This window comes from Symphodus melops, assembly GCF_947650265.1.
Source record: "Symphodus melops genome assembly, chromosome: 5".
Taxonomy (NCBI): Eukaryota; Metazoa; Chordata; class Actinopteri; order Labriformes; family Labridae; genus Symphodus; species Symphodus melops.
The window spans coordinates 22199359-22212758 of NC_136695.1; the positions used below are offsets into that span (position 1 = coordinate 22199359).

Sequence of the window (13400 nt, forward strand, 5' to 3'; positions counted from 1 at the left end):
GCATTTTGTAAATCTGTTTTTAGGTTGTACTTTTTTTTTTTTTTAAATACTGTATGATTACGGGACAAAAGCGCAGCGAGGGGATAATCTGGTTATCAGGAAGACAGAAGAGGCCAAAAACTTTCCAGTTGAGCTGTAAGTACAAAATCATATTGCAGGTTTAGCTCCACATGATCCCTGTGCTGTGCCTCTGGGCCAAAGGTTCAGTGAAAACAATTGAGATGGAAAGAAAGGAAAGGGCGGAGAGGGGAGAGGAAATGTCTAATTGTGCTGCAAAAACAGCCATTGGGTCTGAAGAAGTACGGAAATACTCGTGCCGTTTACCTTGCACTGAGAGGGTTAGTACAGGAAGGAAATAAGGAGAGAGAGAGGAGGCAGAGAGAGAGACAGAGAGACAGAGACAGACGGAGTCAAAAACAGCAGATAAGGGCCACTGGGGTTTTCCACTGTGTAGGATTAAAAAGCATTAGAAGTACGTAAGGCATAGTGAAGAGGGGGAACTTTGATTTAGTCACAGACAGATCAGACAGAAAGAGAGTCAAGGTAGAAGAGCGTGAGGTTGACAGAAAGAGAGGAAAGGAAACGAGATTGTATCTCGACTGCTGCTCTACAATCAAGTTAACAGCTTTCATTTGGAAGGTTAGGAGCTGGTTTCAAAAGAAAGAGGGGTTCTTACAAACAGTTGGAGGATTCACTGAATGGGCAACAAAGATGAAATGTCTAAATGAGACAGATAAATACATGAGAACAGATGGGAGCTGCTGCGATAAATGTGCTGCAGGTCAGTCGACTTCACATTTCATATATTTTGCTATGATAACAAACATCTTTCGTAGGACTGTGAGAACCTGCTGTGAATATATTTTTAAGAAATATTGACCTCACTATTTGCTCACCAGCCCAACATCTGATTACTACACATTTCTCCCATCTCTCCTTTTTAGGATTTCATATTAGAACACAATGTCACGGCACAAAGAAGACAGACTGTGCCCCGTGTGGTCGTGGGTTCTTCACGGCAACCAAAAATTACATGACTAAATGTCTAGCCTGTAAAGACTGTGGACATGGTGAGTTACATACAGTACTGTACACACAGTACTGTGTACACACACACACACACACACTTTTTTTTAAGTAGAGAGACATTTTGCAACAGTTCTACCAGTCAGTCATAAATCTCACTGTCCTGCTGCTGGGATCAGTCATTTTGTACATCATGTTGTGTTGCCAGAGTTATTTCACATCTTAACAAGCCAAGCCATCTCATCAAGTACATTTTAGTGTAAAGTTTTTAAGACAGGGAATTGTCTATAAAGATATCTTTAATATATCAATTTGTTGATGCAAACAACAAATTCTTCAAAATTGAAGTATGACTCTCAACAAAGATCATACAGCTCCATTAAGTAATGAGACAACTTTATAATTTTGACAGTAATCACAAATGTCACCAGCTGTGAATGCTGTGAAATGTTGTGAATGCTCTAATTCTGATACTAAAGTGTCACCGGAGCTAAAGAGTAAGTAGCAACTTGACATTCAACCTCAGTGTTTAAAGAAGTGATACAGGAAATCTTTCCTAGTATCAGACTCTGCTTTTCGCCTGCCTTTTTAGATCTGCTGTCAAGTAAACTTTTGTGACTTGCAGCAGTTTAAGAGCCATTTGTTTCAGCTTATAATCTGATTATGTCTACTGATGCAACTGTGTTTGTATTGTCTGTAATACTTACCAACCAGTTTAAATGGGTTTTTTTCTGAGCTTTCACTCATATCATAACCACTAAGATCAATGTTCTGGTTTTATATAGCAAACCCGTATTGCTCCAATTGGTGCACCAGCCGTGTGTGAATGTGACATGCAGTGTAAAAGCTCTTTGAGTGGTCAGAAAGCTATAGTCTCCAAAAAGCACAGTACACATTTTCAAGCCCTGACTTTTCTTTACTATTCATGTGATTGTAATTTATTTGCCTTTATTGTGTTCACATACAGTATGTTGTCATTGTAAACAACGTTATTAATGTTAATGGAAGAGACTTGTTTGTTTACGAGTTAAGATGATAAAAGCTGTATTTGTCTTGGACTCTTTCAGAGAGGAACCGGAGGACATTAAAGGAGTGTACTGCTCAGGTGGACACAGTGTGTGAGTGTGAGATTGGTTTCTTCTGTAAAAATCATAAATGTGACCTCTGCCAGAGAGTTAAGTCCTGCGGTCGGGGTGAAGGTGTCAGAGTTAAAGGTAAGCTTTTACTCCAACTCGAAGCATTCACATGCTGCCAAAATACTGCTACAGGTATCTGAAAATATGTTTTGTGCCTCCTTGTAGCCACTGGCACAAATGACACTATTTGTGCAGTGTGTGAAAAAGGGACCTACAGCAACGTAACAGATTTCCACTCACCCTGTCGACCACACACCAGGTAAGACTGCTGCTCCTCTATGGTTTTCTTGTATTCATATTTCTAAAGCTCAGAGAAGATTTAATGCAATCTCATTTCACTAGTCATTTGTTAGTCATCAGTACACACACAGCAGGAATTAAGAATTTGAGATCTTCATTCTACAAACTTTACCTCCCACATCATACTTTCGGTGACTATTTCATCCACAGCAAAGGAACTATTTCTAGAGCTTCACATTTTTAATAAATCTAAATACAGCAGAAAAAATACTAGACAGAATAAAAACTATTTATATTGATTTAAAATGTCCAACTTATAACCTGTACGTAAATTGACTTTTATTGTCCGCCCTTGTTTTAAGGTGTGAAGACTGGAGAAAAGAAGTGAAAACTCCAGGAAGCCGGACAGCTGATGCCATCTGTGGTAACTTCATATCTGGTAAGCCTTCATCTTTATCTCTGGGCTTTTGTTTCAAACTCATTCAGTCTTGAGAGACTAAAAGCTTTTATCTTTCGAAGAAATCAACTTGTGCAATCAATGTAGTGGATCTTCTGATGCTGAATGACTAATGTGAGTGCTTGATGATCTTCAGCTTGTGGTTGCCATGTACTGGTTGTTCAGAGAGGAAGTACAGGAAGTGTAGGAAATCAACAGGCAATAGCTGTTGGTTTGGTCATTGTGATAAACTGAAATCGTTAATATTACCTTGAGAGATTAAATAATAGTGTGTCTTGATTAATCACTTCAGTCCTTTTTTTAAGCTTTAGCTTTAGTAGGCTATAATGACACCCTCTATGTTACATAAGCTGTTGTCGTGTTATGTGTTATCTGTTATGCAGCCTGTACGTCCAAGGCAAAGTTCCTTGGGGACTAAATAAAGTAATCTTGAATCTTTGTAACTTTGTTTGCTTCTGGAGGAGGGAAGACTCAATGTAAGGCCAAAGGAAAGTGGAACAACAAATATATGCTAATAATGCTAATATGCAAATATAAATGCTCTAACAATGCTAACATCCTGGTGCTGAGTTTACCATGTTTTTGACTGCAGTTTAGTTTGCTAACATATGTTTGCTAACATTTGCTAACTCATTATTTGTCAGGGAAACGGTGGACATCAACCAAAAAATCAAGTATCATAATATTATTGTTATTGTTGATGTTATCATGAATATATCCTCAACATCAGGCTAAAGTCTGGGGTAAAGAAAAGTCTCTCAATGCACCAAATTTCATGGTAATTCACCAACAGTTCGTGATACTTTTCAGACAAAATACAAACATCATCATCCTGTGAGTAAGTGTCAGAGTCAGAGGAGTCACAATGAGATTGAGAAGTGAGGAGGGCTGAATAATTTGGGGGCGGCAGTAGCTCAGTCCGTAGGGATTTGGGTTGGGAACCGTAGAGTTGCAGATTCAAGACCGGGGACAGCTGCATCACTCTGACGTCTCTCCATTAGTGCATGTTCATAGGATCCTGTTTGTACATGTGTTGATGATTATCAGAGTGTAAACATAGAATTTCCCCTTGCTGGATCAATAAAGTAAATCTTAATATAAAGCCTAAAGTATTAAAATTACAAACATATCATCTGAACTAAATATTTCAATCAAAACATTTTAGTCCTGCACTTTCTGATGGATATCTTGCATTTATATATATATATATATATATATATATATATATATATATATATATATATATATATATATATATATATATATATATTAAAAAAAATACAAACACATTAAAACATTTACTGTTTTTGATATTATATTGAAGTTATTGCAGCTTTTATATTTGTTTGATTGTTGAAAATGTGTATACAATTTTCATGACAGCAATCAAGGAGTTAAACTTACATAATATATCAATAGTCACTAAATATTCAAGTTCTACTGAATAAGGTGGGAAATTTACCTCTGACACATTTTGATCTGTTAACCAAACTTTCTTAGTCTTTTAAAGGAAAACATTATCTGAACCAAAGCTGTGGCACTTTATTCTAATCCTGCTTATTTTGTTTCCAGTTGTAAACCTTAAAATCAACCGTATTGTCTATGGCAGTCTGTTTAAAAAAGTACCAGTATACAATGTGTGTAACTCTACTTTCATTAAAATTGTAACTGTAATTGAAACCTACCTCTAGATAATGTGTACATTTCATATATATTTTAAACCATTTAATTCAGTCTGTTCTCTTGAGGAGTAATACTGTTGACAAATGCATAAATAAACCTTAAAATAATGTAATTATGCCACTTTGTTAAAGCGTGTAAGACACCACATATTCAAAGTCACAAAGCTCTTTATATAAGTTGAGAGTAGCTGTTTGGTATAATGAGCACATACTGTATTTGACCAAAAGCAACATTAAATGGAAATTGATTGAGAGTTCATTCATAAAAGATGCTAAGTGTTTTTATTGTGAGCTATTTCAGTCTTTCATTCCCCCACTTGATTTACCGGAAGATTTTGATGTAAAATCATAAATACAATGTATCTGGGTTCCTCTGAAAACCCCCTCTGTCTGTCTATCAGATTGTCACTGGATGATTCCTGCAGGCCTGTGGTCAGGACTTGTGTTGACGGCAATCGTCCTGTTTGGTCTCTTCTGCTGGAGGTCAAAACGCAAGTCATGTAGATCAGGTGAGTGTTATGTGCGACATCAGTGTGTTTCATTATTATTTTTTGTGACATCATACTGAAAATCTTAGTATTAAAAAAATGTATTTTTAAGGGTTGGCAATGTGACGTGCAGGAATGCCTACTCAGTGGTAACTACGCATGTCATTCGCCACATCTGAGACACAAAGCTTTGAAGTCATACAGTTGAAGGTCACAGCTTTTATCTCTGTCAGTCATTCCCTCCCACTGTTTCCGTTACAGTGAAAAAGATCTTCTTCCCTTTTTTACCCTGAATTTAAATGAAACTCACTTTGGTAATTTCTTCAGTTTTCTGTTTGTTTGTTTTGTTGTTTGGCCAACAGTGGAATATCTGCAAGATCAGTATAAGGTTTGATAAGAAGCTGTGTGACATGGTGCTCAATAAGCTGAATGACAGACTAAATGGGGGAAACCACATCCGCTGCATATTCAGACTGCATTTGGTTTGATGTGACGCACAGTTCACATGCTGTTAACTCATACTGAGAAACACGTCTTGATTTCTTTGTCTGACGTGTTGTATTTTACTGTTATCTACTATGTGTTTCCAGTGAACCTATGTGTCAATGCTGGAATTTACTGAAGAAATATAACTGGTGAGGAGGTTTGATTGAAGAAAAACTGTGTTTTTCAGAAAGTATGCATGCGAGTACATTTGTGCAAGGTATTAATTTTAAAGGATTGCATGCACTGATGAAGTGGATTGTTGGTCGCTGTGGTTATACTGCAGCATAGAGAGTTTTGTTCTTATTTCTTCAATCTGCATTTTAGCCATATCTACATGTATTTATAAATTCAAAGAGTTAATGCCACTGAAACTCTGTATTAGTGTCGTACATTCTGTTTTCTCAGCCAAATGATCCAAAATCTCACCACATAAGAGATGAATAGATGTTGGTTTGTGCAGCTTAATGCAGCTCTGTATCAAACAGACACACTAGCAACATTACTCAGTAGCTGCTGATAATGATTATTTTTGAGGCTATAGCTGTTTTCAGTAATGCAGTTAGTTCTTACCATATACATACACCAAATACCTCATCTCAAGTGAAGCCAGGAGATTTACCTCTGCTGACTGGCAGCAGGATATGTCATAAAATCAAACTCCTATACGTTAATGGATAAGACATGGAACAAACGATAAAATCAAAATGTCAGACACACATTTTTTTCGAACCCATTATCATCATTATTCTAGTTATTATCATGACATTTAGTATTCAAGTTGTTTTTTAATTAGTTATTTGATGCTATTAAAAGTAGTGTATATGTGTCATGATTGACATCTCTGTTGATGAACAAAGACAGCAGGAGAAAATATGACAAACACCAAAACAGGAGTCATTGAACTTTTCATAATCGTGAGTGTCTGCTTCAGGCTGATACAGGAATCTGTTCCACTGCGGACTGTGCATCTAGATCATTTCTGTTTCTTTCCAGTCCGTACTACACAGTCTCTGGCCTCTGAAATTCATGATCTGTCAGCGCCGGTCTCAGGGGTATTTTGGCTTCATCTTTGTCAAATGGGATTAAGTTTAGGCACGCTGTCCATTTGGAAATTCACCTCATCAGCAAAAGAAAAGATGAGTACAAATTGGCAAACAGAGAACAAAACAGCAGGATATAAATGTCCTCAACCCTTTCCACATGCACACAGTAAATGTTCCTGAATATTTCCTGCTTTTAACATCTGCTCACCCCAGAAATGATTTCAGGTAAATAATAAAAGTGGTTGTCTGTGTTCATACATGCAACTCACTCTGAAAATTCTGAGTATGTGTAAAATCACTACATTTGATCTAATTAGACACAACAAGGCCTTCATTGTACTGCTCAACCGGTCAGATAACGATGCACTACAAATCTTAAGCTCTTTAAATCAGCAGCCATGGATATTTCAAAGAATCAAGTTAAACCAGATCGAGTAAACAATCTTTTGCCCCCCCTGGAGGTCCACAGTCACAGGGCATTTTCCAGCTTTAACTGGTTGTTATTTCGACACTTCAACATGTATCTGTTTAAAGGTTGTAAAATATTAACCAGGGTCACAGAGAACAAACTCACGTTCGTTTTCATCATGAGGAATTCAATCCATTTCAATGTTGTCCTCAAGAACACATTAAAAAAAACTATGCCTATGAATAGCTGGAAGATACTGAGCAGACATCAAATCAGTAGAGAAGTGAATCATGCTGCAGGGGTTGACGAAGATTACATTCAATCTTTCTACCTTCAAAAGTGAGACCATAACTAAGTCTGACAACCCAAATAGTCTCTGACTCTCTCTTAAGGCAAAACAAAGTCAGCCATTTTGACAGCCATAGATCTAGTCCAGAGGTGAGCGGTGACACCAACAAGATAAATTCACATGGAATTATTGCTTTCTTGATTTCATCCAAACTGAGCTGAAGTATATTTAAATTGAACAGATGTATCCACACAGAAGTATGAAGATATTTTTGTCAGCACGTACAAATCAAATAGGATACCATCTTGATGAGCTCATTTTCTAAGAATGTATTGCCACCTACAGGCCAACCATTATCATTACAGATGATGAATTACTAAGAAAACATTCAAAGTCAATGTCAGTCTGCAGAATGTTTGATGCATTGAAAATTATTCATCAAGTATTCTGCGAGAATGAGAATTCCTTCATCGAGGTCCTCATTGTGATAGTGAAAGTTCTGACCCTCTCTGTGTTTCATACAGCAAGATCCAGCGACCCGGTGACCCATACTGAAATGGTTGCAGCAGATCCAGTCAGTCCTCTGAAGCTGCTGTTGCCATCCAAAGAGCAGAATGGTCACTGCATAGAGAGCTACATGGAAGATGGCTGCAAGTTACCGCTTTTTACAGGTGATACATCGCTAAACAGTCCTGCATACTCACGCAAACATTACAGGTTTCTGCATTGCAGTTTTAAGTGCTGTACAGAAGACATTGTGGTTCAAGTACTCCTGAAATATTAGTGTTTGAACACTGTGCATCCACGTCTGATACATAGTCATTTGTCATCACAGAAAGTTACTGTTTTTTCACAATTTCCACTCTTTGCATCGCTCCACTCCAATACTTGTATTTTTGAACACATTCTGGAGATGTTAAAAGTTAAAAAAACAGATAAGGATGAAGGGTATATATTTTTTTTTAGTGATTAAGGATGTAGGTAGACTGATGTTTCTCCTCCTGTTAAGAATCTCTGCCTAAGAGCACTGAAGCTGGCCTGAGGTCAAACACTATATCGGATTTTATTTTAATGTAAGCAATAATTGTGATGAATGTATTCCTTCTTGGACTGTAATAATTTAGTTAATGCTTCAGCTGCATCAGCTGGGTCTTAAATCAAGCCTCACTGAGGGAAAAGGTATAGTTGCACATTCATTTAAAAGATAATCACACTGGGCATTGATTTCATTTCCTTCTTAGATGATAATGTGGTCAGTGCCTGCACAGATGACAGTGTGCAAAGCAGCATTCCTATAACTCCACGGAAGGCTTCGGTTTCTTTTGCTGAATCGAGCCAGGGCAATGGAAGTGCTGGATACTGCACCGAAAACTTCCTCCGGACCTACTCAGAGCCTCAAGAGGACGAGTGGTGTGGGACTGAGGTGTCTTAACAGGATTCTGACGGAGTTCAGAGTCCCTCTCTGAAAACTCTTTTTCACCTTTTATTTATTAAACTGAATTTATTTATCCTGGGTTCAAAACAAGCTTCTCCGAGATTACATCTTTGAGTTTCTTTGTTTCAGGAGAGATTTAAGTGGCTGATTGTTTTACTGCCCCCTGCAGGATGTCAAAGAGAACTTCAGCTCAAGTTACGTGATATTTACACTGAAGCCAACATGATGTATTGTGTATGCATACACACGAAATGATGTGCACTGAGGTGATTCCCTCTAATGTCAAAAAGTCCTTTAAAAGGAGTTGAACAAGTGAAGGCAGGGATGTCAGCCACGTTTGGTTTTAGGCCTTTTTATCTGTTTGATCTTATTCTTACTTTTTTATGTTACTCATGAATGTGTGTGAATGTCTGTGGAGCCGGATGTAGCATATTACTCCAGAGACTCAATTTTAAACAAACTATTTATAATAAATGTATTATTTAACTGTGGAGACCCTGGAGTCCAAAACCGTTTTTTTTTTAAAACACTCATGTGCACAACTTAAACTTTTTTTTTTTTTACTTTTTGGAATTTCAGGAGCTCCGTACTAAACCACCTGATTACATGGAGTAAATTAACAACCATAAAGACAGACACACCTGTCTATTTTGAGTCGTTCCCAAGTTTAGCTGCTGACTTTCAAATTACAAAAAAGAAAAAAAAAAAGTCCCAAGAAATGGGGCAACATTTGCTAACAACCTGCAATTCTAGGCAGCTTTAAAGAAATGACTGAGGTTTGTTTTGAAAATAATAAACCTTCATTTTTGTGACTTGTTTTTGAAAAAATTAGGAGAAAAAAAAACATGGTTTCCTTTGAGCACGCAGGGTGTGGAAAAAAAGAGCACGACATCCTTCTACTTTGAGAGGAAATAAACTGAAGACTGTAAATGAGACTAAAGAAGGAAACTCTGAATGATCCTTTACTCTAAACTGTATTTGTTATCATATTGAAAGGATATGTTATTTAATTAATGTATCACACGTGTCGCATGAAAACTAGTGTAACATCTGCCATCAAATGTATCTTCATCAAATGTATTTTGTACTTTAAGTTTTAAAGATGAAATAGTTGTACTTATATACCATAAACACCTGTAACATGGAGAGCAATATGATGAGTTAATGATGCAACAAAGATGCCCAACAGAGTGATGGATAATTTGTTTATGACATATTGGAGATAGATGGTGCAATATAAGGAAGTATGCTGGGAGTGTTTACACAAGCCTCTGTGGTCTGGTCTCAGTTAGTACCATCAGACTGAAAAAATTAACTATGTACAGAAATTCAGCCAAAATTATTGTTGATTATCATACAAAAAAAAAAAGGATTCACATGAATCAAATCTTGTAACAATTTCTCAAATATATTCTATTATGAACACATTGAGGTCATTCATTAAAACCCACATTCAGCTGCTTCACTCAGCCTTCTTGAAGACTTGCTTGGCAACGATGCCTTGAACTCTCATCTCCTGTGGAGAGGAAAGAGAGCATGGAGGGGGAGGAAAAGAGCGGGTGAGGAAGAGGAGGGGGTGTTAATGAATCAATAAAACAGTCTGTCACTTCAAATGAGAATTCAATGAGTGATGCACAAACCTGGGATTGTATCCAAAACATAATCCTATTTCTCCTCCTCCTTTGACCTTATCATCCATCTCCTCCTCTTTCCCCATTTACTTAGCCCCCTCTCCTTACTCCCCCTCTCACTCACTCTTCATTAGCCTCTCTCTGCTTTTGTTCAACCTTTAAAAAGAATTCCACCACGTTGGAGCCTGATCCTCGCTGGCATTTCTTTCCCAATACTCTCCTGAATGTGGACATTAACAACACACTGCTTTGTCCAGAGTGCAGAATCAGAAAAATCCCACAGAGCACTTTAGTGGAACAATACTGATTGTTTCAAATCGTAATCAGCATTGACAAACTAATCTATAAGCTCTTTTACAACACAAACGAGGAGAGAAAATCCTTTCCCTGGACCCTTACACTTCATTCTAGAGACTTGAATTCAAGAGTCTTGTGTTTCTAATTGTTTTTCCCCCATTTAGGCGGCAGAAACCTTTAAATAAAAACCTTTTTGTATAAAGACAGCAACCAAAAAAAACAAAGAACTACCATTTGCCTCATGATTTCCCTCGATAAGCATATCCATTTTCGCATTGTTTCCTTTTTTGTTTACATTTACCCCCCCCCCCCCCATCGTTTCGCTCCATCCTTACCAAATGCAGCTTGTTTCCCTCCAGCCAGTGAGTCCAGCCCCGTCCTTCTTTCTCTCCTCGCTGTACACAAACCAGGTTGGCTCCGTCCCAGCTCACTGTAGTCTGAAGGACAAGGAAAAGCAGAGATACTGGGTCACTCTGTGTGCTATTAGTATGTAAAGTAGCTCTCGAGATGGACCACACAGTTTGAGTGCGGTGCAAAGGATGGCAATGGGTGGCAAACCTTTTTTCATTGCTTCTTTTTGTTTTGTGTTTGACGCTGCTGGTCTGGATTCTTGCACTGTTACAGGTTTTTGTGTTCATTGCTTTCTCACAAACAACTTGTTGTTGCTTGAAGTTGAGATGTGAGCAGTAAACAGTCAACTACAAACACAACATTTACCACACAAAGCAAAGTTCTATAACAAGTGATGACAACTTATATTGATGTGAAAAGCTAAACTCTTGTCCCAATAAGTCAGTATGTGTATTCAGACATAAAGACACACCCACCTGACAAGTTCGGCCGTCTACTGGGCCCAGATCTTCAGTAAACTCTTTTCCGATGGTGAAATCCATGTTGAAGTTCTTAAAGGTGGTGAGGGTGCGGATCCTCATGGACCCTGTAGCCGGGTCGTGGGTGATCTCTTTAGTGGGCCTTAACAGACACACAATCTTCCTCAGAGCAAAGTTTATATCTGAAGAAAAAAAAAGACACAAACACAACAAGAACTTTGAAAACAAGCTCTGCTTTGTAGTTTCTTGATATAAAGGGTCGACCAATGAGTGTGGACATTGAATATGTCCCCTGAGTGTGGGTGTGGGTGTGTATTTGGGGTCATGTAAAGGACAAGGTTTATGAATGTGCAGCTGCAGAAGAGGAAGACCCACAGCAGGACATCAGTGATTGAAGATGACTTTAATTTATAGCCTTAAAACAATGGATCCATACAAATCTATATAAAACAACTTTATGAAAAGAAATGCCTAAATGTCATATGAAAAGAAACGATGTCTTTACATACCCAAAATATAGGCTACAAATTGTGTATTTTTCTATTTATTTTAGATTTTAGTCATTCTTTTTTTGTCTCCAAGTTTCTTAACAGAGGGAGCCGAATATTCCGTGTGTGTGTGTGTGTGTGTGTGTGTGTGTGTGTGTGTGTGTGTGTGTGTGTGTGTGTGTGTGTGTGTGTGTGTGTGTGTTCTGCTGCAAAAACCACATTAAAAACCTCCTTCAAGATATGTGAATTCAAACTTGATAAGTTTAGAGTTGGATCTTACCTAAAGCTGCCAGGTATGAGTCCATGTTATCCTGCTCCATCATATGATACGTGCCGGTGAAATTCGGTTTCGACATTTTTAGTCTATCAAAACTCCAAACGTGATGAAATTTGAACTTTTTCTTCGAGTCCAGTCTGAATCCCAGAGATCGGCTGCCGCCTGATGTGATATCAGTTGCACTTACGCAACTTCCTAAAACAATACGTGACACACAGGAATGCGTCTCAAAATGTAGTTGTCTTTTGTCTTCACGGTGTTTGGAGCTCTCAGGGACCTATTGGGCTCTTCTTCTCTGGTGCAGACTTCACAAAGGGGTTTGGGAGAGTGTCTGCAGCAACCTGTGAGTCAGCCTTGCTCGGAGTTTTTCTGCAGGAGAACATGCAGGGGGAGGTTCATGGATCTCCTCTAAAGCTTACTCAAAGGGATCAGTTGCAGAAGGGGCGGGGCTTCAGGGCACTAAACGTGGGTGTGGGTGTGTGTGTGTGTGTGCGGGAGCGGGGGGGACTGAAATGTAGTGACTAAATGAAAACATATGAGTTAGCTGTCCAACGTGATAAAACTGCTTCAGTAAAAGTATCAAAACCACCAGGACATTACAGACCACAGACTTGTATTCAGATATATTTTCGAGTCCCTGTGAGGAGTTCAGCATTAATGAAGCCTAATGAAATTGATATCATTATCTTTATGACATACAAAGACAAACAAAACCACTTATGGAAATATTGATTTATTCTAGCTAGGCCTAGTTATGTAGGTGTCAGACATGGTGCTTCCAGACTGACTGCCATTTAAAGGGGCAATAGAAAGTCCCTGTAAAACCCCCCTCACATGCAATGTGTAAATCTAAGGCAGAATGGAGACTGCCTATTCAAAGTACAGTATTTTCAAGCTCCTGTGACATCTTTTTCTTCAGTTTCCATTGCATGGAGGACGAAGTGATCCCCCTTTTATATTCTTTGTACAGCCAACGGAGTAGTAAGCGTGGTTCCACCAGCAAAGTGAACCAACTCTGTGTGTGTGCATAACTAACTATTTGTGTGTGTGGAGCTTACACGTCATGCCTTTTGTGCTTTCCATCAGCGCTCTAGGTCGGAATGCAATGTGTATTTCAGACACTGGGACAACAATGTTAGTCGGCTATGGATGCAATGTGTAAATACATCATCTGCACAAGCAGGCT

At 38.3% G+C, this 13400-nt stretch overlaps 2 protein-coding genes across 3 annotated transcripts; one reads left to right on the top strand and one right to left on the bottom strand.

Moving 5' to 3' along the window:
- The first annotated feature begins 67 nt into the window (after positions 1-67).
- LOC306823913 (tumor necrosis factor receptor superfamily member 5) lies at positions 68-9767 on the top strand. 2 transcript variants are annotated; one of them, XM_079343845.1, is made up of 8 exons: positions 68-135; positions 945-1070; positions 2094-2240; positions 2328-2421; positions 2765-2841; positions 4943-5050; positions 7781-7927; positions 8498-9767. In XM_079343845.1, the coding sequence occupies exons 2-8, from the start codon at positions 1034-1036 to the stop codon at positions 8686-8688; spliced, it is 801 nt and encodes a 266-aa protein (XP_079199971.1). In that variant the 5' UTR covers positions 68-135; positions 945-1033; the 3' UTR covers positions 8689-9767. The 2 variants fall into 2 exon arrangements, with proteins under 2 accessions (XP_079199971.1, XP_079199970.1); XM_079343844.1 differs by lacking the exon at positions 68-135 and adding an exon at positions 390-781.
- A 115-nt stretch (positions 9768-9882) lies between these two features.
- rbp5 (retinol binding protein 1a, cellular) lies at positions 9883-12635 on the bottom strand. The gene is made up of 4 exons (XM_079343846.1): positions 12218-12635; positions 11447-11631; positions 10955-11056; positions 9883-10207 (listed from the first exon to the last, which is right to left on the bottom strand). Exons 1-4 carry the CDS (start codon positions 12291-12293, stop codon positions 10154-10156), a joined length of 417 nt encoding a protein of 138 aa, XP_079199972.1. The 5' UTR covers positions 12294-12635; the 3' UTR covers positions 9883-10153.
- Between the last annotated feature and the right edge of the window lie 765 nt (positions 12636-13400).

Bases quoted from the DNA above. Each gene is read 5' to 3' on its own strand.
- LOC306823913 (XM_079343844.1), top strand. From the start codon at position 712: ATGAAATGTCTAAATGAGACAGATAAATACATGAGAACAGATGGGAGC. The intron at 782-944 runs GTCAGTCGACTT...TCTCCTTTTTAG, and splicing joins CTGCGATAAATGTGCTGCAG to GATTTCATATTAGAACACAA. The intron at 5,051-7,780 runs GTGAGTGTTATG...TGTTTCATACAG, and splicing joins ACGCAAGTCATGTAGATCAG to CAAGATCCAGCGACCCGGTG.
- rbp5 (XM_079343846.1), bottom strand. From the start codon at position 12,293: ATGTCGAAACCGAATTTCACCGGCACGTATCATATGATGGAGCAGGAT. The intron at 11,057-11,446 runs GTGGGTGTGTCT...CTTGTCCTTCAG, and splicing joins TAGACGGCCGAACTTGTCAG to ACTACAGTGAGCTGGGACGG. The intron at 10,208-10,954 runs GTAAGGATGGAG...TCCTCTCCACAG, and splicing joins AGGGAAACAAGCTGCATTTG to GAGATGAGAGTTCAAGGCAT.